The 23,803-nt window shown below is 42.2% G+C and overlaps 1 protein-coding gene across 2 annotated transcripts in view; it reads left to right on the forward strand.

The window, feature by feature from the left end:
- The first annotated feature begins 11,571 nt into the window (after positions 1 to 11,571).
- The window catches only part of dph6 (diphthamine biosynthesis 6), a 54,464-nt gene continuing 42,232 nt past the window's right edge, over positions 11,572 to 23,803 (forward strand). For both annotated transcript variants that reach the window (XR_014597358.1, XM_084012716.1), the window contains exons 1-3: positions 11,572 to 11,709; positions 12,104 to 12,195; positions 12,834 to 13,018. Coding sequence is in view for 1 of the 2 variants with exons in the window: in XM_084012716.1 (XP_083868842.1) it covers positions 11,687 to 11,709; positions 12,104 to 12,195; positions 12,834 to 13,018 (300 nt within the window). In the remaining variant the exon portion in view is untranslated. The remainder of the gene's footprint in view (positions 11,710 to 12,103; positions 12,196 to 12,833; positions 13,019 to 23,803) is intronic.

Raw genomic sequence — 23,803 nt, forward strand, 5'->3', positions numbered from 1 at the left:
ATGCAACATGTCTGAACACAGAAGGCATTACACATGGCTGACTCGGTATATTGTAGACCAAAAAACAATGGCATCAAACAAAGTCTGACTAAATGATTGCAGTGGAACACACCAACCCAAATCTCTAATGACTAGCAGGTCTTTAATATATTTCTCACCACGCAAGCAGCGCTGTGAGTTGTGCGTTTCATGCGTTTCGGGCTTAACCCAGGGTGACGGCGAGCTCTGGGAAAACAACATGGAAAAGACTTCTCACAATCAAATATCCTGTCTTAAGTGTTTCGGGGCGGTCTGTGTAAATAGGAGCCAGTCAGTGCAGCAGTAGTATGATTTCCTGTTACAAGCACAGTGGTTTGCTGATGGACAGCAATAGGGACACAGCAGGAATTGGCATCCTGTAACATTGGCACGGAGGCAACAAATGGAATGGCATTTTTGCACCCGCCACATGTGATAATTATGCATTATGTCAATGTCGTGGTGATTTTTTATTTTGTTTTTCTGGTGCTTTTCATGTCGAAAATATTTTTCCGTGCCTCAAATAGATATAAGTAATTCCCTTCTGTATCTGAAGTGGACAGTAATATTATCTTTAATATGGTAATCATTTAAAAAAAAAAACACCGTTGTGCCTTGACTTTAAGATTGTAGAACAAGTGTATGGAATTTATGACAAATCTATATAAGCGCCCCTTATTATTACTATAAATCATCTAAGAGCAGAGGAACGAAGGTATAAATGACCTTAACCATTTCATTAAATCTAATTAAATTGAATCGACATTAAAAGTCATCATTTCTGTCTCTTTTTTTCATAAGTGCAGATTAGATACGAGCCATGCTGGATCTTCTCAGTGTTAAACACATACTGCGTACAGTATTACAGAGTTAATGGGACAGATAATTGACAGTGAACCATAGGAGGTTAATAATAGATGCTTAATTGACTCCTATCAATTTGTTACACTGAACATCACTGTCTAAAGATCTCATTCATACGGGGAGCAGGCACATTCCCAGCAATGACCATATTTCTTTTTTATGATCAGCACTTTTGGGATACACAAAGACAATGAAGTGCTGCATGAAGCGGTGCAGTGCAGGGAAGACGCCTGCAGACGGGAAAGGCAAAAAGAGGTAAAAGTGACACAGAAAATACATACACATCAAATAAAGATTTCTATTTTATTATATGATATTTGAATATTGGACATTTTACTCATTTATTGCTGTAAAGTCAATTCTCACACTCAAATATTGTAAAAATTTAAACTGTAGTGAATTTTCCCCAAAACTGTATACATAAAGCAAAATATAAGGTTGCTGTACATCTGTATATAGCTAGCTGTAATCACATAAGACAAAATTGTATAGTCGATGTAAGGTGATAGCATAATGTTTTATCTGCTAAGTCAGTCTCAGCTAATTGTAACAGCATCTGTACAGTATCTTCTTAGTCCCCTTATAAGTGTTGTTTGCACCCAATCAGCACAAAGGGTTTCATTTATTTTACATGAAACATGAAGTTGGACAGATCATAATAATCGTGTGTATTATCTGTTCTATTACTGCATATAGACTGGTGATGAGTGCATGAGGGATGTTTTCCACCGGAGTATGGATTTGTCCATCAACATCGAGGAAGTGAGCGTTTGTTTTTTCTGACGCCACTCGACAGAATATGGCGGAGCTGGCTCCTCAGTGTGAATGGTGAATATGACAGGTCAGCTACTGTCCCAGGCCCTCTGGGCCCTCCTTTTCTGTAATCTCTCTGCTGTTTATACGTATCTGTTTCACCTTTTTCCTTTTAAACAATTAGTGCGGAGGCTAAGGGGAAACCCCTCCTGTGAGACCTCCGAGCACATTCCGGCCTGCTATAGGGCGACATGGACGTGTGCATGGACAGGGGAGACGTGGAGGACTACTTTTCTATCTTATCTCACATTTATTCATTGGACGATAAAACAGTTTGGAGAAATGTTGATGTCATTTCAGCTGACACACAGGGAAAAAAATTGCACAATGAAGTTGAAACAATTAAATAGTCAATACTCCGGTCCTCTCCCTCTTTCTACCTCTTTAACTCGTGGTAATTTTATGCTCCGGAGGCTCATCGACTCATAATTTGAATGGATGTAAATAGTTTGCAATGGAACACAGGGTTGGCAGCGTGCCATGCATCACTCGCAGGACTTTAACAGTTTGAGAGCAGACTGATAGATGAACCTCGCCGGAGATATGTGGCTGGATGGAGAAGGGAAGGTGTTGGAAGGTTGAGAATATTAATCATAGCAATTATTGAAAGTGTTTTTCGCTGACATCATCGTGCAGACTCATATATCAGCCGGGAGCAGCATGCTTATGACTTAGTGACACGGGCTGAGTGGAGGACATTGAGCAGTAAAAATTAGCAAGTTATGCCGAGTGAAAAATGAAGCCATCAGAGGGCCATAAGCAGCCGCCATTTGTTATTCAAAAGAACCCAATTCAGGAAGCAGCACTCTGTGGGTGTTTGTGTGTCTTCATTGTGTTTACTGTGAAATACCTTAACAGATTTACTGTATGTCCGTTGTGTGCAATCATAGTTGCTTAGGAATTAAGTGGGCCAGATGATGTGAACAATATCTGAATGGGGTTTCATATCCACAGGAAACCAAAGAAGTGCAGGCATAAATTGATAATGTCAATGTTTCCCACGCAAGCCATCTAAAAATGCTGCAGGAGTCTGTGTGCATTAATGTTGGCGTTTTCTTTGTCCTGCAGCAGGAAGCAGCAGATACAGTGCTCTTGAATCAGGGTTCTCAAGGCCGAAAGAGGTTTCCGTAAGTAGGAATGAGCAGCAACAGAGCATTCGGTCCTCCATGGGAAATAACCAATTATTCATAGAGAGAAATAAACCCTCATTTAGATGCCAAAGCTACTTCATTCTCACGTTACCTTAATTTTCCTCTTAGGCCGGTAATCTTAAAGCAGAGTCCCTTCTGTGTCTTTAATTGTGTGTTCATCTTCGGGAGTTTAGAACGTTAGCAAAATCCTATTGGCGTTGCAATCAAAGACAGTATTTGCGCACTTCAATAAAGCAAAATTAGGGCTTATTCCCTGATCTACATCAAAGAGAGAATTAATGTGCATGTCATTTTTTTTTATCTAACTCCATTCAACTGCATCAAAATAATCACATACTTTTTCTTTTTTACGTGACACTTATTTATACACTGTACCGCTCTTTCGTCATGCTCCCCATCGGCCTGTGCGCCGCTCCTTCCCAGCCTAAATTAAAGATGTTGTAAACACACCACAGCCTCTCCCTCTTTGGAAACTCTTGGGAACATCAGAGGGGTCCCTGGATCTCTTACGTCTCTCCTGCTGCTTACGGCAGCATAAGCTCTTCTGGGCAGCCGCCCAATTGGCTGAGAGTTCTGCTGCCCTGACCCTGAACCCTGAATATGAGGGGTTAGCCAAGGGCCAGTGCAGAGGCTGAGGGTGGGTGCGGTGGTGGAGGTCAGGAGAGGGAGACAGCTATTAAACACAACAGAGGAAGGCCCATCAGGATGTGTCTTTTATAGCTGGCTGGTACTTGAAGGCATCAAAACCCCACTCCCACAGATGAGAGGCAGGCAGTCCAGCCAGCAGATGAATCCTGTACGGGTGGAAATGATGGGGTCAGGGTTTTTACAAGGTCAGGACGAGGTTAGGGAAGTGGCAAGGACCCTGTAGTCCCTCCTTTCTTCGTCTAGGACCTTGGCTGTCTTAACTCCTTCACTAATACCTTCATACAGTAGAGGAATATACAACATCGTTGCCATGTTGAGCTGCTAGCAGGCAAAAAAACATCCCAATCTAGCATTTTGTACCTCAAACATGTTTTTAAATCCTCCAAAAGTTCAACATTTGGGGAAATACACATGTATTTTCTTACTGAGCGTTATGTGAGCCACCACTCTCAGGTCTTTACAGTACATTTGAAGCCAGCAGCTAGTTAGCTTAGCTTAGCCGAGGACTGGAAAACAGCTCTCAAAACAAAAACAACAAACCTGTCTTACACCAGCTCTAATGCTCATATTAAAACACTATATTTCGTTAGTTCAATACGTAGAATAACGGAATATGAAAAGGATAATTCACGTTTTACGGATGCTGGACTGTTTCACTTGCCAGGCAACTGACAGTTTGTCATTCTTTGCACTTTATAGATATTAAAAAGTTGACATCTACAAATCTCCATACTCGTCCAGCTGAAAATCCACTATCATCATCGTCACCAGCCTCCAGATGACCCCGTCGCACCCGCACCACCTGCCCCTTCACAACCCTCCGACCCTCCGACCTCTCCTCCCTAACGCCGTCTCATTCCTTGTTTCATTTTCATTACAACAACCCTCCTGTAGGGACCTGAACTTGTTGCCCCGCCTGAACTGGGGTGACAGCTCACTAAATCACGGCCTTTTAGTGGTGCTGCCCCCTTTTTTTTATACACTTTAATCACCAGACTCCAGTAACCAGGAATATTGGGCTCAGTGTATGGAATTCTCCCCATAAAAGAAAAGGCAGAGGCCACTGATGTGCTTCTCATGGTTGGAATTCATCTTGTTCTTGCTGAGACGGTGGTGGGGAATTGATAGAGGCGGGCGGGCGGGGGGGCTCTCTCTTATGGCGGACGATCAATTGCTCAGGATCAACAGGTTTCAGGCCGTAAACTTGAGGCCATCTCCTATCTAGCCGACAGTTTCTCATCTGGCGATGCCGGTGTTAATGCTGGTGGGAGGCCTTGGATTTTGTTTGTTATTTATGGTTAGTCACAGGTTTAGAAATGGTTCTGAATGATCGGATGCTATCTTTCACACTGGGCCTGTCACGGCTCTAAAACGGTTAACCCCCTGTGTACAAAGAGGTGGCTGGAAAACGTAGGGAGACAGATGGAAATCCAGGCTTGTAATGTGGAAACGTAGAAACACTTTAAAACATTTCTAAGACACAAATTGATCCCTTATTGAATGAGACAAATCCAGTGGTGAATGCTTGCTCATCCTTCTCCTCCTTTGCTTGTCATCAACACACACACACACACACACACACACACACACACACACACACACACAGTACCTGCATTGATCAAACCCCCTTTCCTCGATGCTCATCCCTCCAGTGTTCTCCTCCTCCTCTGCCTCTATTTCATCCCCGGCCCGGCATTAATCCTTATCCTCCCTAAGGAAGCCCACTTCGTGCAGCAGCAGTAGGTATTTAGAGCCCGTGTTGACATTGGACAGCACGTTAGACAAATATCCCCAACTCAAAAAACCACAAGACAAATGGCAGACCTGCGCTCGCTGTGTTCTGGCAGCGAGTTTGCCGGTCTGGCTCGACTGTGGCCGGCTATTCAGCACAGGTGACGTCTTACTGTTCAAGAAAGAAAGAACAAAACTGACCGCCAAGGAGAGAAGGTGGATAGATGAAAGAAAAAGTGTGGGCAGGGTACAAAAAAAAGAGAGTGATGGAGAGAAAATGAAAGGAAAGAAGAGATGTGATTAATGCTGAAAATAAAAGAAGGAAAACTGTTTTTGGATGGCGGTATCAAGAAATAACTACAAAAAAAAGATTATATACGTACAGCGTCTCAAATGTTGCGGTGATAATGATGCTTGATCTTCAAATGGAAGGAAAAAAAAATACTTTACATTACTAAATCATTTGTCTCCGGAGACCATACGTGGAGGTTTTTTTTGTTGTTGTTGGAAAAAACAGCAACTCCCACAGACAACCAGGTGGTGGCTTTGATTATGGGTGCCCATTACATCATTCCAAGGTGGAAAACAAACACACGCACCCACACAGGCAGCTCTCACACGCAGACAGAGGGCCCTGTATGACTGCCATCAGCTATCTACGCACACTCCACACATTACCACACGCGTACACACACAAGCAACACAAGCCATCGCACAGACGCGCTCTTCACAGATATCCCCCCCCCCACCCCCTCCGTTTTTGACAACCGCCAAGTTGACTTGGCATTGGTCAGACCGGAGTGATCCAAGAAAAGCAAAGCGGGACCCACGAGAGGGGCTGGGGCTTTTGTGTTTGTGGAGTGTCACACTTCATCACGAGGGAAACCCATAACAGGCCCAGGAAGACCTTTGAAGCTGTGGGAGGGGTGTGTGGGAATCGCCTCTGTGGCTACCTCTGATGTCAACTCCAATATTCTGATTGCAGGCCATTTCCTGGATTAGGATTGTGTTTGTCGGGCCGAGAGGGAAACTGTCCGAGGATTGTATATCAGAGAGCAGACGAGCTAATTGCACCGAACCCACCAGACAATTTACAGATTAAAAAGTGTTTTCACCAACGTCGGCCGTCGTAATACCTCCAGCCAGACGTGATCATTTTAATGTACATTAATATATCGAGGAGAAAATGTGCGAAAAAGGAAACTAATCACCACTTCTAGTTTCATTTTTTAAATGATTGTTCCATATATGGCACATATGAATAAATATATCCATCTGATGATTTTATTTAAGGAATGTTTTTGCATATGCTGCGAGTTAGTAAGCCTTTTCATTATGGTTTGAGCATACAGACAGGTATATGTGTGGTTTCCTTTAATGCAGCTATAGGCTAAATGTCCAGTGGTTTGGATCACTAAAAGGGAGATTGCCTCTGTAAATCATTAGACTAAAGATCCTGTATATAGAACAGTGTTTGGCAGCGGGGTCAGGTGATAGCCGTGCGCGCTGTTTGCTTTGGCTGCTTCGTAATTAGTGGAATGGTGGCGTACTGTACTGGACCACATCCTCTTTGGCTGGAGCTTCACAGGGCTCAACCACTGGAGCCATAATTTGATTCTGGGATGCGAGAAGCAGGGCAAGACGATTTCAAATCAAGGAGAAATATTCAGGAAATGACATTTGTACTTAAGGATGGTTGCCTCGCTTGCACTTTGGAAAGTTTATTTTTTCCTGCAGTGTGGGATTGGTCAGTGAGTGCTTTTTTTAAAATTCATTTGAAAATCCTCTTTGAGACTCCAACATAAGTTGTATTATGATGTATATATTTGTATCCATTTAAAATGATTTAAGATAGAGGTTTAACAGTACAGTCAATATTGTGTATCAGTCAGATACACAATACGGAGTTAAAGATTACAATATTTAATTTGAATGCAAACAAACGATTACTTTAGTAGATATCTCATACTCTTCATGACTCTTTTTGTTTGTTGATCTGTTTGACAGATCTGGCTGAAGTTACTCACTAATATTGGAGATATTGCCATGATTTTTTGTAAAGACATTCCTTGTCCCCCGCGGATGAATCTTAATGACTTTGGTAACCCTCTGACCTTTCCTCTAGTGCCACCAGCAGGTTGACATTTCTGACCAGAAGTGAAATGTTTTGACTGCTGTTGGATGGATGGCGGTTAAATGTGTTACTCATATGAATGTCCTGCTGAGGATGAATTGTAGTAGCTTTGATGTTCCCCCGACGTTGCATCAGCACCACCGATATGTAAAAACCAAATACCTGTAAAACAAATTCATATATAATTGTTTTTTTGTTGTATTTTGTGTTTGCTACTTATGGGCAATTTGTTAAACAAAGTTTGTGTTTGTCATTATAAACATGATAGCATGATGACATTAGCCTTTAGCTCAAAGCAACACTGTGCACAGAGTATGGCTCTACACTCTTAAGTCTACTCTTATTAATAATAATAATAATAATAATAATAATAATAATAATAATAATAATAACAATTACACACATAAATAAACTGGCAATTTGTTGCATCAAATTATTCTAAACAAAACAATTAATAAATAATATTATATATATATACTGTATATATATATATACACACACACGATGTAACAACCTTAATTAAATCGTTGTCAGGTTGGATCAAAATATGAGATAGACGAAAGCAATCAGCACCACTTTCAAATGGCCCTGAAAGGCACTAAGCAAAGATATTTATTATTTTGATGACCAAATAACAGTTATCAGCAAAATGATCTCTGGGCTTTCACAAAAGAGCAGCAGCTCATGAGGCAAAACATTTTTCATCCATTCTAATGCTTTATGTAGCTTGGAAGCCAAATGGAAGGAGGGTAAAAGCCAGATTTCATTGGGGGATTTAGAGAGAGAGAGAGAGCAAAAAAAAACTCAATTACTGTTTGCAGACTGGGGCTGTTGTTAAGGACGATGCCGTGATCAAACACAATTTGGATCAAACCACGACTTTATTTCACATTCTCTCACATTTCCAATCAAGGACCGATTAGCCCCAGACATTAATGAGCGTACTAATCCATTTGGGCCCCTCGTGATAACAGTTAATTGTCTGTAAAAATGTGTACAGATCCCCGTTTGGGTTGTTTACTAACTGATTTGGATGTGGTTAGGCCCTAAAGAGGTATCATTATGCTGATAGTTCTTTGGAAAATGAGCCCCTGATGGAGGCAACACCAGAGTGGAGTAGAGTTAAGAATACACTGGACTGCTTTCAACCGTTGCTCACTTGAGTGCAAATTTATCACTATCTTAAGATAACATTTGGCTGTCATCAGCCCTCATTGAACTTCAGCTATAATTAGCATGCTCAGTACACTAAAGTGAAGGAAGTTAACATTTTTTTTACATAAATCTTTGACATTTTGTTAGATGGAGATTGACATTGTGAGTTCCAGGCGGGGAAAAACCCAGAACTGGACATTCCAGGCTTGAATGTGTCATCCTCCATGTCCTCTGCTTCATGTTTGTGGTTTAGTTGAAACTTTAATCCAAATTACAGTAAAATTCAAATCCGATTTGTGTTCTGCATGATGTCAGAATAAGAATTGTGCATTGACTCAAGAGTCCTGTTTGACATCAGTTCCATGTGTTTACTTAAATGGGAGGAAATTGGGATTACTTCAACAAAGTTCGCAGCTCGTATTCCTGTATGTCATAGAAAGAAATAATGAAATCATGTAATGTTGCTACTGGTTTGGAGTTAAGTCCCACTTGTTTGCCCAAATCATTTATATTCAATATCAACACCTGGGTAAACTATGGAATTTGTACTGCTACAGTGGTTTTGTAGAGTTTTTACATTAAAATAGATGCAAACTATGGCAATTTTTGTAATTTAGTCCATAGTTGTCAGGATTTTTCTTCTTGTCAAATGGCCAATAATTTATATAATATCACAAAATATGCGAAACAAAGATTAAAACACCCAATTATTCGACTCCTAATGTTGAACATTTTAAGCAATATGCTTTATTTAAATTTTGCTGTTTAATCAAATAAAAGAGCGTTTATTCTGATGACATTACCAGCAAGCATTTTGCATATACCCACCATCCATTTCTAAAGCAGAGTATAGGCTATATGCACTGTGCTACCGTGTTCTTGCTTTGTCATGTTGTTGAAGGGACCGGCGGTGTGTATGTGTGTTTGTATTCTGGCCACTCAGCACGCAACCTTGGCTGGCCCGTTCTGACACGCAATTTATCGTCTTGTGATTTGAGGCCTTAGTTTCTCATTACAGCCAAAGTTTTTGTGTCCTTGTGTGACAAAAATTAGTTTGCGTGTCCGTGTAAATCACCTGTCGTATGCACATGCTCCTTTAAGGAAAGGCCAAGGGTGCCATTTGATTCCTGCTGCCTTGCTTTCATATTTATGCGTCTCATATTCATGTCCATTGGCTGCGTCTCAGTTGGGCTATCCATCAACACTTTTTATCCCCGTTGCACCAACAATACGGACATAAAACGCTCTTTTACGTCAGCAAAAAGCTGCCACAAATAAAACCCGAACAACACACCTCTTTATTTGTCTGGGTAATAAAGTACATAAATTAAAACCGATAAGTGACAACATCTGCATGAGTCATATCCTATGGGCCTGGGCTTTAATGGAAATGACCAGGGGCAGTGAAGCTGTATTATAAAGTATTGCCTACAAAATTGGAAAACATAGGTGATATATTAATGAGTTTACCAAACTGAGGGACAACTAGACCCAGGGGGATGAGTCCTGCTTTTACCGAGACGAGGCCATCGTTCAAACCAACATGTCAGAGACACATTTTGAAAGCTATATCACTTATTGTGTTAAATTAAATTTCCAACACTTGTGAAATTTTCATTTTCCAAATTTATTTGTAGTTGTTGCTTGTTGTCATGGTGCCTGTATAATGTTTTGTTTTACCTGCCCAGGGACAGAGGATGAATATGATCTGTCCAGTAAGGAATAAAAAAAACATTGGAATTCATGGAAGTTTATCTTTCATATCAAATAATAAAAGAATCATGATGTTAGATGAACTAATATTAATAAATAAGTAATGTAGAAAGAAGTAAACACTAAATCAAAGGAATAAGGAAAGTATACTGTATTGAAAACATTACACTACACCCACTCTTGATTTTATTTCCTTTTTGTAAAATAAAAGGGAATAAAAAATCGTATCAAATGTGCACTTAATAAAGACCATATTCATCCATTAGAAAAGTGATCCCAATTCTCAGTCTGTGCTGCCTGTGCCTCAAACAAAATGATCCTCATCTGCAGGTTGTAGATGTTGCCATATATTCAGGATGAATGAAACAAAAAAAACAAACAAAAACAGAAAGGAGAACCTAGTTAAAAGCAATGGGATGAAGAGATGTCTCTCTCAATTTTGTACGCTCAAACAAAATCAGTTGCCTTTAGCCTGCTTAGGGGTAGAAGGTGAGGGAAGCACACAAAAGCAGTGCAATTATTCTGCTCTGGCAAAACAACAGAGAGCAAAAAGAGCATCAAAGGCTTTCCTCTGAGCAAGATAGAGCTCCCTCAGAGGAAAAGCGCAACCTGTGTGTGAATACCAGCATGGACTTTTGGTACTCTCTTGTGACAAGAGGCAAACGATGCGTGTCACTATCACTTTTAGAGTTACTGTGCATATCCACTTTGATTATGCTATAGTACAGACATATTGTGTTTACTTTTTATTTATGTTATTATGTATGTATGTATGTATGTTTGTTTATGAGAGCGTAAACATAATTTACATATTAGTCCCCCCCCAAAAAAGTAATTAATAAATGTAAAATATGTTTCATATATAACATGGAGATTGTTGATTTTGTATGTAATGCATTCTTACTCAAATTTAAGATGTGAAATAAAAATGCAAGTAAAAATACACATGCATACATGCAACTGATCCTGCCATCAGTTGTTTGAGTGTGCTCTTGTATTAGTAAATGAAAAAGTGAGATTAATGTTAATTTTTATATAAATTGTGTTTTTTAATTCATTATTGTTGTTATGATAATATTATATCTATAATCTATTATTACTTTTTTAATTTTTTAATGACTTGTCAACAGTTTGTGTGTGAGCACAATTAACTCACGTTTTACTAAACTATTCTAATTACTATACGGACGTTTTTTTACTTGTCAATACTGTACTTAATTATGATCACGCTTGTTAAACAACATTTTTATTTAAATTTGACACAAAGAAAGCCGCTGCCGATTTTCTATCAGGCATATTAGAGGACCACTTGATATACACAGGGGTCCTTTTGCTAACCCGGAAGAGTAGATCTCACATGTTGTTGTGTACATGCACCGGTTGCTAGGCACAGTTATCACGTTGTGGCACATTAGAGCTAATACTTTTGGTGTTAGTCTCTTGAGCAAAAACGAAGAAGATGAAAGTGGTCGCGTTGATAAGGTAACCGCGTCTCTTTGCTCTACATGTCTCAGTTTTATCGCTGATATTGTTTTTGCTAGCCCGGCAGTAACTGTAAATCTCAGATGGACTGCTGTCACTGAACGCTAGATAACTTTTTCTTATGTTGTATTTCGCCTCTGACTTTGTTAAAAGCCATTATATACCATGTCTGTTGTAGAACTCAAAAGTATTCGGCTATAAGTGTGGTGAATACAAGATTAGCACACTGTAGCTAACTTACTGTATGGTAAAGTCTGTTTTGAATAAGTATACTAAGTAACGTTGCAGCCACAAACACTGAACATTAAAGCTGCTGCATAACAAGATCCCCAAACGACGTAATGATTCAAACTCAGCTTTTACCTCTCTGCTTATTCCTCCTGCTGTGTTCCAGTGGGGGTAAAGACAGCTGCTACAACATGATGCAGTGTGTTGCTGCCGGCCACAGCATCGTCGCTCTGGCCAACCTCCGTCCCGAGAACGCAGGTGAGGAAGCTGCGCTGCTGGGCTTTATGTGATCTACAGGGGCTGAGCTGAGCTATGTGGGCCAGCCAGCTGCGTTTCTGAGGCCCAAGACACGAAGAACTACACAAGCAAAGTACCACAGAACTCTGTGTGTTATAGATCCCACAGGAGGTGGGATGTGTAGCATGATAACCGATATGTTAAAATACATTAATAATAAAAACACAACGAAATAACCATTAATATGAATAACACATTGTAAGCTAAACTAAACTTTCATCACTTTTAAATAAAACAATGTTTGATGGAGTTTACTTTATTTGATCATAGCAATTCAAAATTATTTCGAGTTGCCATATTTCACAGTGAGAATTTTATATCACTTGACACAATTTTCATCATTTTAATTCTATTTAATTACATGCTTCATTTATACAATCTTAATTCTTTATTTTATTTTTACTTGGATCTTAATGTACCAATTCAGTTTTTCGTTTTAACAGCTCAGGAGTCACTTTGAAGCCAGTCATTTTAGCTGTGCAGTTAGCATTGTGTTATGAATGATTTAAATTATGATATTGATTATTACTGTCAAACATGTACATGATCAGTGGTTTAGCACAAGCCGCTGGCCTAAATATCCTTCCTCTATGCCACAGATGAGTTGGACAGCTACATGTACCAGACAGTGGGCCACCAGGCCATAGAGCTGTTTGCTGCAGCCATGGATCTGCCCCTGTATAGACGCACCATCCAGGGATCTAGCCTGGACACCAGCAGAAACTACAGTGTGACAGAGGGGGATGAAGTGGAGGACCTGTATGAGCTGCTGCACCTCGTCAAGGTAGGCCTCTCTGTCCACACTGTGTATGCATAAACACAAGGAATGTGACTCCGGTTTTCTGCATCTCTTACAGTGTTCAAAACTAAATTAGAGATTAAAGCTAAGATCCTATAATTCATTATAATTATATTTCCAATTAGATGTACAAACTGCCATATATTAACTCTTAGGGCCAAAGCAGACTTGTTGCAGCAACTGTTGATAAGGATACCAACAATTGAGTAACCTTAACATTATTACCAGGCGGGCGCCGGATAGCTCAGTGTTTGGCATGGAGTTGGCGCCCCATGTATCGAGGCTAAGTCCTCACTGCAGCGGCCCCGGGTCGAATCCGACTTGCGGCCATTTCTGCGTGTCATACCCCCCTTTCTCTCTCAAATAAAGGTAAAAAGGCCAAAGAAATAACATAAAAAATATTTAAATAACTGCCTGCATGGGCTTCAAGACACTAGTACTTGCGTCCCATGCTGCTAATGGACCGGGCCCAGCTTACATCCAGGACATGGTTAAACCTTTCACCACAGCCCGTCCACTCTGCTCTGCATAGGCCAATCAGCTTGCTGCTCCCTCACTGTGAGGGACACCAAGTCAAATGAAATCTCAACGAGCTCCCCATATCATCCGGACAGCAGAAAGTCCACAAATCTTCCGCCGCAGGCTAAAACACATCTCTACCGACTGCACCTTGGCTAAGAAGATGGTTTATATATATTTATTTAAAAACAACAAAGAAAAAAAACTATATTGCACTTACGTCCTGCACTTATAGCCCTCTGTAGTTCGGCTTATTTTAAGCAAATACATACATGATTCTTGCTGTTCTGGTTACCCTCATGGTTAAATACACTTATTGGTAGTCGCTTTTGATAAACGTGTCAGCTAAATGCAATTTGTAATGTAATTATTTACACACAGAAGAAATAAATCACTATTGTCCTCGTTCTTCCACCTGCTAAATTTGAATGTTAATATAGCAGCAAACAACTATATGCTTTGTCCAGCTATAGTGGATTCATGTCAACCTGAGCAGACAATGAGGTCGCTCTCCCTCTGTGTGTGTTGTAACCCGAGCTATTCTGTGCTTTAATTACGTAGCCGGGTTGGCTATACGTGCTCCACTGGCTAGCCAACGGCTGCTGCTCTGCATTGCACTCGTAGGGTGTTACAATGAAATCCCGACCTACGGGACTGCTTTATCAACGGTAACACCGATCCGAAAGCGTACCACCCACCCTCCAGTTATCCCTTAAACACTGCTGCTGCTGTTTGAGCACCTTTAAGTCCAATACAAAGCTATAATATATGCACAGACATGAAAGCAAACCTACATATGGATAAAAAATATTTTATTTTCACACGTATACTTTAACTGCACATTAATGAGTCTTATTCAGAATACTATATAATGCACCATAATTATGTGACCTGACCATTACAATGCTTCGTTGAGCGTATACAATAGTTGCCGTTTTGACTCCTCGCCACCACTGACATATGCTTGACTGCTTTTTAGTGAACAAGCTCTCAGAGCACTACTAAACTTCTCATCTCGGCTAAGGTTCATGACATATGTCACACCGTTGAGATGTTTTACAAGTCATTCTCTGTGGATTCAGAGTCACTTTGTAGGCCATCAGCAATGTCTTAAAGAGAGACCCTGCTTGTCTGGTTTCATCTGGCCTGCTGAACACTTAACAGTCCTTCGCACCTACGGCAAAGTGCAACGAGGCTGTTCAGTGGATTAAAAGGCTATGTTGGTGCTTTTAGCCTGTCTTATTTAGTATGTCTTGATTTCACTTTCAAAGTGGAGTAAGTTTTCGTTTCATCTTACTCTGGGAAAATAGTGTGGCTGTTGTATCGGTTAATCAAAGTTTTATGTGTGAAGTTGGAGAGAGGTGCCCTTCAACGACCGGCTTCACAGGGAAAATTCCATTCTTTTTTTTTTATCTCACTTGACAGAAGATCAGATGCAAAAATTAATCACCAAATTAATATTTCATCAAATACCACTTTTGCCAGGACGTTCAGAAAATATTCATTTGATGCCAAATTATGTATGAGACCACGGTGGTCTGATGTGGTGCGGGGTGGCTGACTGACAGGTTGGAGACAACTGCGTGTGTGTTTAACACACCGCTGGCACCGCCTGCCTACCTGACTGCCTGCAGCCATGAGGAAGCTACGTGGACGCACACTTCAACAGCTCTCCCTACTGTCAGCGCAAACAGGGTGTGGGATTGATCCCGTGCAACACTCCCCCCCCCCTCTGCACCAACACACAACCTCTCATTTTAGCTTGCGGTATCAAAATTTAAGAGCTTCTTATGGGATGGTGGATAGGAGTTTGTTGTTGAGCTTGGAGTTGGCTTGACGTGGTGTAAATGAGGGGGAGGAGGGTTGGAGGGGGGCGGGGTGCTTGGTTAGGTCTGTGTGGAGACATGTTCATCCGGAGCTGAGGGCTACTCCAGGGCCCCTGCATGTCCGCACACCGCCTGGGTGGCAAGGGCCAGTCAGCCTGCCTCAGGGCATTTCGCGCCCTCTGCCTGACTTTCTTTGTCGTCTTCTGTATAAATCGCAGGCTTTACACACACACACACACACACACACACACACACACACGAGGAAGCTCTTGCTTGTGTGTTTTCTTGTGAGTACGCAAACATTCATTTCTGTTTCACAGTCAAATAGTGGACTTATCACCGGTACATGATGCAATCTACCACCTCTGTCTGTGGTCAGGTCTCTAATTGCAAAGGGCTGCTAATTTCCCATTTCCAGGGCTTCTCTGGCCTGACCTCACCAGTCAGTTGGGCCATAGATCAGGGCGGTTGGAGTCCCATGGGGCCCTCGCACGCTCGCAGACCTCCAGTCGTCTCCCCGTTTACCCCTCTCGCCATCATCAACAGACCTGCACCATAAACAACAGGCTTCCTCTCTCTCTCACTGAGTGATGTCAGCCATAAGAATACAACTTCTTATCTCAAATTTCAAGTTACTGCTCTCTGAAGTTGCTTTTTTTTTTTTGGCCTTCTCACTAATCGGTAGGTTTACTTACCTGTTCCAGTTGTACCACATTGTGAAGGGTAGTAAACTCATGCAAGACATTGCATCCCCCTATAATTACAAACCCACAGAGCATCTGAAATAGACTCTTAAAAAGAAATAGACTCTTAAAAAGTCACGGATTATGGACACATTCAATTATGTTCAACACATATACCTGGTTTAGTTTTTTCCCTTTCACCATGGAGTTAGTGGTGTTGTTGATTTGCGAAGAGAATGATAGAATTGGGAGAAAGAGAGAAGAAACACTCCTTTTGATAATGAGCTGTTAAATCACCCTTACTGGAAAGAAGAGTTTTTCCATGAAAAAAAAAAAAGTGCTATATTTTGAAAGATTCTTTCTAGCAGTTTGAATTAATTAGAAGTTACAAGATTATATTTGGCAAATGACACTTGAGCATAGATGAAAGAATTTTTTTTCCCCTCAGATCCGGAGTTGATGAGTTTAAAGTGGATATTCTACACTCCTCCTCCTTTTGCAGTGCGGCAGCAGACCTGTAGCATGAGCCAACAGTGCCATCTATGGGTCGTTCCCAGAAAAGCTGCCAAACCAGAGACACTCTCTCTACACTTTGGCCTCTCGGAGAATGTTTGGAGCCTTTCAAAAGATTCAAAGGAAGAGATCATATTCTTCACAACCATTGTTGATGGAGGAGGGAAAAAAAGTCCAATTATGATCGAAAAAAAAAAAAAATGAGCCGTCCATCCCCTGGCAGTAGTGATAATTGCAGAATGACAATGTGGCCCTATCCTTGGCCCCTTTGCTCTCATCGCTGGCTGTGTATGGCGGAGTGTCTTTGAAGTGTGTAACCTGATAGACATGCAAGCCACAGCGTACCTCATCCCATCCTGCTAGGTGCTGATCTTTGAACCCGCTCTTTGAGGGGGAGAAATAACAGTTTTGTCAGTGGCCGGAGGGGGGGCGGGGGGGATCGTTCACTTTTGCACATCTATAGCTGCAAGGGTATATTTTTATAGAATGGCTGACGTCCTTGTGTCCTCTGCCAGGCTTCAAAAGCAAGCTAGAATCTGAAAATTATGTGAAAGGATAGCTGCAAGTTTAATGTGTTGATGTGGAGATAGTTATTTATCTTCTTTTCTTTTCTTTTTCCATCATAATGTCCTTGTTTGTGTGGATTTAGAAATTGGATTTTGTGGTCTGTGGGTCCATACTTCATGTGTGTGGTTGGGCTGCCCTCCTCTGCTGTGATCTGCTCTGATGTGTGATACAGATCAGCAGTGTCAGTCACCCCTGGCTGTAACGCCAGTCCCCCCGAAGGCCTACAAAACCCCTCATATTAGTCATATCACATCCCTCAAGTCCTTTATCCGTCTCTCTGTGGCTCTGTGACCTGACACAGTGACTCTTTATGCCCCACGACCCTGCTAGTGTGTGTGTGCATGTGCACGCTCGCGCACGCATGTGTGTTCAAGGTCAGGTCAAACCGGGCCTCTATTACGTGATAACAGGACTATCTCTGTTCTCCTTGCACACCTCTGCCTCTCGATTTTACAATCTTTCAACACCTTACAGTAGAAAGAAGTCCTCCCACTGCTCTCCTCCATATACACTCCTATTCTCTCTGTCAACCAACTACACAAGTATGTTAGTGTGTATTAGTCGCATTTATTCTTGCATTGTTAAATTGGTTTTAAGCGGATTAAAAACTTCTTGCAAGACAAAGATGTTGTGCCTTGAAAGAAGCACAGCCTATATGGCAGGGATGGCACGGAGGTTTGGGAAGATCCAACAAGAGCTTCAATCACTTGATGTAGTAATATTTTATATATATATATATATATATATATATATATCTGCAGCATTTCCGCAACCTTTTGAGCTGATGAATGAAGACAAAGACATTTAAGCTCATTAGAATGATGAGGAACAATAGATGATGTCTATGCACATGTTCCTTTCTGCCGGCTCTAATTAGCAGCACTGTGACATCTCTGTCGTACTGAGACCCGGCTTTGAGAACGATGGAAATGTTACTCTCGCATCTAATCTCTTATTCTGTAATGTCCTTATCCTTTCCAGAAATGCTGCTTCTTCTTTTCTTTTTTTTTGGATAAGTGATATCACAGGTCAGTTAACACCCAACTCCCCCACCCCTGTTTTTTTTTTTTTTTTACAAACCAGTATTTTTTTTTTTCCTGGAGACGTCTGGGAAAAGTCTTGGAGAGGTGCTCTGAGACCTTTGGCCTTTGTAGATGAAACATTCCCTTCCGTTGGTGTGTGTTAAAACACTGTTTTTAGTGAGATAATCCTTCTTAAACTCACACACACACTTACCCCCCATTCCCTGATTCTCCTGACCTTTATTACGTACACACACACACACACACACACACACACACACACACATACACACACACTCCCCCCTCATCCTCTGTCTCTCCTGCCGCTCCATTATCGACATCAGCAGACAAGAGTGGGGCCCTCTGAGATTGCAGAGGCAGTCTGTCCACAAGTCCAAACATTCTTTTTCATTCTTCCCTCTCCCTTGCTCCTTCTCTCTTCCATCGACTGGCATCTTTGTCTCCATTGTGTTGTCGTCGCACTTTCATCCGGACCCTTCAGAAGCCTGGCACTGCGTTTGCTGCGAGTGCCCTGATGGAGGTGCGTCCTGCTGTGAGGAAAGGAGGGAGAGGGATTGCGGGAGAGGAGGAAAGAAAGCAGTGAGGAGGAGGAGGAGGGCTGGCAGGCAGGCAGAGGAATCTCCAGTTGAACCAGGAGCTCTGTGATATTGATTAGGGAGCTGAGGTGTTGTGAGGCAAGTCGTTGAGGAGGAGGAGGGGTGTGAACTATGGAAGAAGGGAGGGGGGGGGGGGCTCAAAATCAAACACGCAGCCCTTCTCTGATTACCAGCATGGTGCAGCATTAGATGTACATTGGGGGCTCAACAGGAAAATGGATTTCTTTAAAAAGCTACTTAATACATAAATCATGACCTCTGGGGTCACAGCGAGGGTTTAGGAGATCAGATCAATAACAAAGCTAATGCAGGCTTGTTGTAGCTGGTTTGTGGTGCGGAGGGACCTCTAAATGGTGTTATTGGAAGCACCTTACAAGCAGTCTAAAACCGATGGATAATCACTTTGTAGAAAGTTTTCTTTCCTTCGATTTCCAGCGCAAGTTTACGGCGTCATACCGAAAGATCTGTCTCAACACGGGGCTAGTGTTATGTTCCTTCAAACAGCTGTCTCTCTGAGTCACCTCTCTGCGATAGCCATTGTTATCTTTTCCTTTGGTCCGAGGCCGCTTGTATTTATGTTGGTCGACACAGTGGCAGTGGGGTTGAGATTGCAGGCTTGTTTTGCACATGAGGAAGGATAGCATTAGCGCCGAGATAATGGCGCTGTGTATTGTTCGCCGGCCGTGTGGAAGTGGTGGGACAGGATCTATTAGACGCAGGCCCATTTCCCTCCAACTGACGCTAACAGTCCCCACAAACATTAGATAAAGAGCCTAGCCTCAAGCCTTTGTAATTTGTTTGTATTTTTCTGCTTAATGTACTTTGCTCAATCTTGTTTAGCGATGATGGAGGCTGATAGCCTTATCTCGCCTTGCCAAGGGCATGAGCCACTACCACTGCTTGGTTGAACATTGTTCCAATGAAGAATGTGCGTGTGTTTATGGTCTCTCTCTTTTTTTTCTGATTTCATTTTGATGCTGGATGAATTGTAGATGTATCTAGCGGTTATTTTGCCTTTGAGATATTGGCGAATATGTTTTGTTTTGCACTTATGTAAATACGCCATTATGGAAAGTGTATTACTGTAATTTCCCCCTTTGTTTGATTGCTCATATTAAAAAATGAAGGGAAACACCGTGATTATATTCTCAGCCTGGCTGACCAAATTTGATTTCTTTTCTTTTTCCTTTCAAACCAACTGCAACTCTTGATCATCAGAGATCTATTGTTACAACTTCACTCCCACCCTTGATGGATAAAAAAGAAGGGGAAAAAAACTGTTCACTGTCTCCTTTCTCAAGAAAAATTCAAGTGAATCTGAAAGAATAAAGATTTTCATGGCGTCCACAGGCTAACTTATTGCTCCATTTGGATTCTAGGCAGTTGTTTGCACGCACGAGTGGAGGTCGGACTTGTAATAAAACCTTTTAAACCCGTCACCAGTACTAACAGCCAGTCAGGCCCAGGACCGGAATAGTGCTAAGTCTTTCAACTCCCTGCTATTCATCTGCTCCAAAATTAAGAGGGCTTTTACGTTTTGTTTTGTGAACCATCCCCCTCGAGAAATATTTATGGCAGGCCCCATCACCTCCCGCAGCTAAAGCCATCACCAGCCGTAGAAAAACACTGTCTGGAGTCTATTGGGTTGAACTGCTGTGTTTTCCTCCAGTCTCTCTCCGGGGAGGGACGGGGAGGGAATTGTTGGAGGTGTGCGCGGGGGTTCATGATGTCTGTCTGAGCTACGGAGGATAGAGGACAGGAGAGCCAAGATGCCAAGAGCCTGGAAGCTGACCTCACCAGAAAAACATTTACATTTTAGAGTGTGTGTGTGTGTTTGTAGGCCAGCTCTCGACTGTGTGTATACACATGGACGCCACTGCATGTGCGTGCATACACCCTGTGGACTAGGTGGTTGTTACGGACCATGAAAAGCAACTGACATAGTTTACCTCTCTGTGGCGTGACACTCCTCCTTTGATTCGGTCTCTGGAAGCAGCTTCGTGTCTCGGACGCTCAAGCCCTCTTACCTCAGCCAAGTGGGGGGGGAATGTTGCTATGACAAAGCTGGAATTATGACTCTTCCTCATGCCATGTTGAAAACTGTTGCCGATGCGTATTTATCGGAACAATGCATCCTTTTAATGGGGAGGCCTTGAATGTTTTGGAGGAAGTTTGATTTCTTGTCACCCCTAAAAACGCCCATAAAGACGCATGTTTAATGTAGAAGCAACCACTAAAATATTGCATTTAATAAGAGCCAGTAATGCCGAGCTTGTTTGCTTGTATTGCAAGTATTCACGGACGTACGGTGCATCGATAAACAACCTTATATCTCCCCGCTGCTTCCCAACATGAAGTTTTCCATGCGTGTAGATATGGAAAGCCTCCTTGTCCTTGGCCTGCTGAAACTAGGGCTTTGTGCTTGCTTTGGCCAAGGCCCTCTACCTCCCTGCCTGACGACTGGCTGGGCCTGTGTTTACGTAACCATATATATCTGAGAGGAAACTCGTGAAACGTTAATCTCTCTACTTTTTAACCCTGATGAATTTCTACATTTTCCAGCTGTGCGGCATGGCATATTTATGCTCAGGCTCTATCGCTGAAAACAGCTCTGTCATTGTAAATGAATCACTAACCGAGACTAAAGTGCGTGTGTGTGTGCGTGTGCGTGTGTGTGTGTGTGTGTGTGAACTTAAAGCTAGGAAACTGTACAAACACAAACTCAGCCATGAAGGGCTGCAGTGGTACCTTCATGGAGTAAATCTACTGCTTCTTTTTCATTCCTCTCTGGACACAAATCAGTGCACGCCGGCCTGTCACATGTCACATTTCTACGGGCTGATGAGCGTCCCTCACTCATCGCATTGATGAGACAATGCCTCGAGTCATATTCTTCTGCCGGCTGGTCACATCTGCATCGTGGCCTCATCGTGGAGGATAATACTTTCCCCTGTTCTGCTTCCTCTCTCAACCCCCCCATTTCTTTTTTTTGTATTTTTTTTTTTTGTAAGTCATCATCTCAGGAACCGGTTTGGTTATTTAGGTTTAAGAGCAGCTGGCTTCGTGAGCCATTTGTTTTTCTTATTCCACCACTCTGCATGGTTGTGGACTGACACGTGGTGAGTCATCACCAACCCATCCACGAGCACAAAGGAAGTGCCCGTCTTTCAACAGCTGCTTCAAACAGACAGCCCCACCGATTTACCAACGGGAATGTCTCTGAAAGCCTTTTAGAACAAGGCTTTGGCCAATGTTTGTTTTACAAAGGCATTCGCTAAGCCGGCATGTCCATTTGTTGCTTTATTTTGATGGATCAGATATTGTACATAGTGTTTTAGCCTCAGTATATATATATATATATATATATATATATATATATCATGTAATCTTAAAAGTAAAGGTATTGGGTGCAACTTAGAATATTACAATTGCTCCAACCTACATCCTGCAACCTGTGCGCACCTTTTCCACAGCATATCACTCATCCACCAACTGTGGGAGTCACCTTGGCGTACAACCGTCTGAACAGAATGGTAATGAGGAAGCTGATTTAAAACAAATAACCAGTGTCTCCTCCTACTAAGCCCGCACTAAGCTTCCTGTCAGTTGGGCATGTCTGAGTTGTCAGGACAGCCCAACACGCCCCGGGACTATGTCCGCATTACATTAAACACAATCGCTTGACCCTAGCTGGCCCTATCCCCTGTACCACATCTACTTGAGCTGCAACAACAAGGTCCGACCCCCCCCTCTCCACGTCCCGACCATGTAGGGGAACGGGAGAACAATCCCATTACATTACAACGGGCCCAGAGCTGATCTAATGGAGGGAGCATTAAAACCGTGTCGCGTCCAGTCACTTACTTGATGGATCCGGAAAGAGCGGGATGGAGGGGAGTGTTGGGAGAGAAGGGTGGGAGGCGGTGGGGTGTCGATATGACAGTGCGGACGCGTCAATGGAAATGTTGCGATGGTACCCCGATGCCCTTGAGCAAACTGTCATTCAAACCACTTTAATTAATTTCTCCACTTTGTCTACTTCCTCCGCCTTCCTGCCATCGCACACGAGCATATTACATACGTGAGACAGTAATATGATAGAAAGTACGCGTCAACAACTTTGCACGTGGAAAAAAAAAATTGTATTTTGTCATGGAAATATGCAGCCTCGTGGCGCGTGATAGCCACGATCTGCCAATACTGGCTCCCTAGTTGTCAGAACAGTCTGAAGCAGGCATTTTGGAAACCCACCATTTTGCAAAAAAAATGGAGCTTTGTATTGTTAGGGTGTATAATTAAGGCCTCATTGTGACAGCCATTGAGAGAGAGCTAATGAGAGTTCTGATGTATTCCATATGAATATGAATATTGAATTTTTAATATTTTATGGCTTTCTAATTGCCTTGGTTGCTGTTAATGGTTTTGACTGTTGAATATTACCCAGACCGAATGTGTGGCGTGCGTAAGTACCTTTTAAGCTGATGAAATAGCTACATTCGCGAAGCTGAATTTCTGTGCTTTTATGATTGCCGCTTATGTATCTTTGGGGCAGATGCATATCTTGACTGAAGGCATGTCTGTGACTGTGAATACATTTGAGCCCACTCTTTTTCGCTCCCTTACTAAGACGAATGTATATATAATTACAAAGTATATCACACACACTACCTTGATATAGAGTTTAATGGCCGTATCGTTTCTTTGTGGAGCATGTCTGCTGGCCTTAATCTTCTCCACAGCTGACATCTTAATAACTCAGTCCTCTCCATCCATTTCCACGAGAGACATCCGGATGTGGGGGAAGGATTAGTTTAATGAATTTGACAATTAGTAACAGAAGTTAATGACTGCATGGGGCTAAGTACCCTGATGGACATGGCTGGGGGGACTGAGGGCTTCCATTGCTCTGGGCCATAGATCCTCATTAATAGCTTGTCTGCCTGCTGGAGAGGACAGGGGAAGCCAGGCCGGGCCTTTGTTTAGTCTGCCTCTGACGGGGCTGCTACGGGGTTGCACTGTTGCA

Source organism: Eutrigla gurnardus (assembly GCF_963514095.1).
Source record: "Eutrigla gurnardus genome assembly, chromosome: 7".
Classification (NCBI taxonomy): Eukaryota; Metazoa; Chordata; class Actinopteri; order Perciformes; family Triglidae; genus Eutrigla; species Eutrigla gurnardus.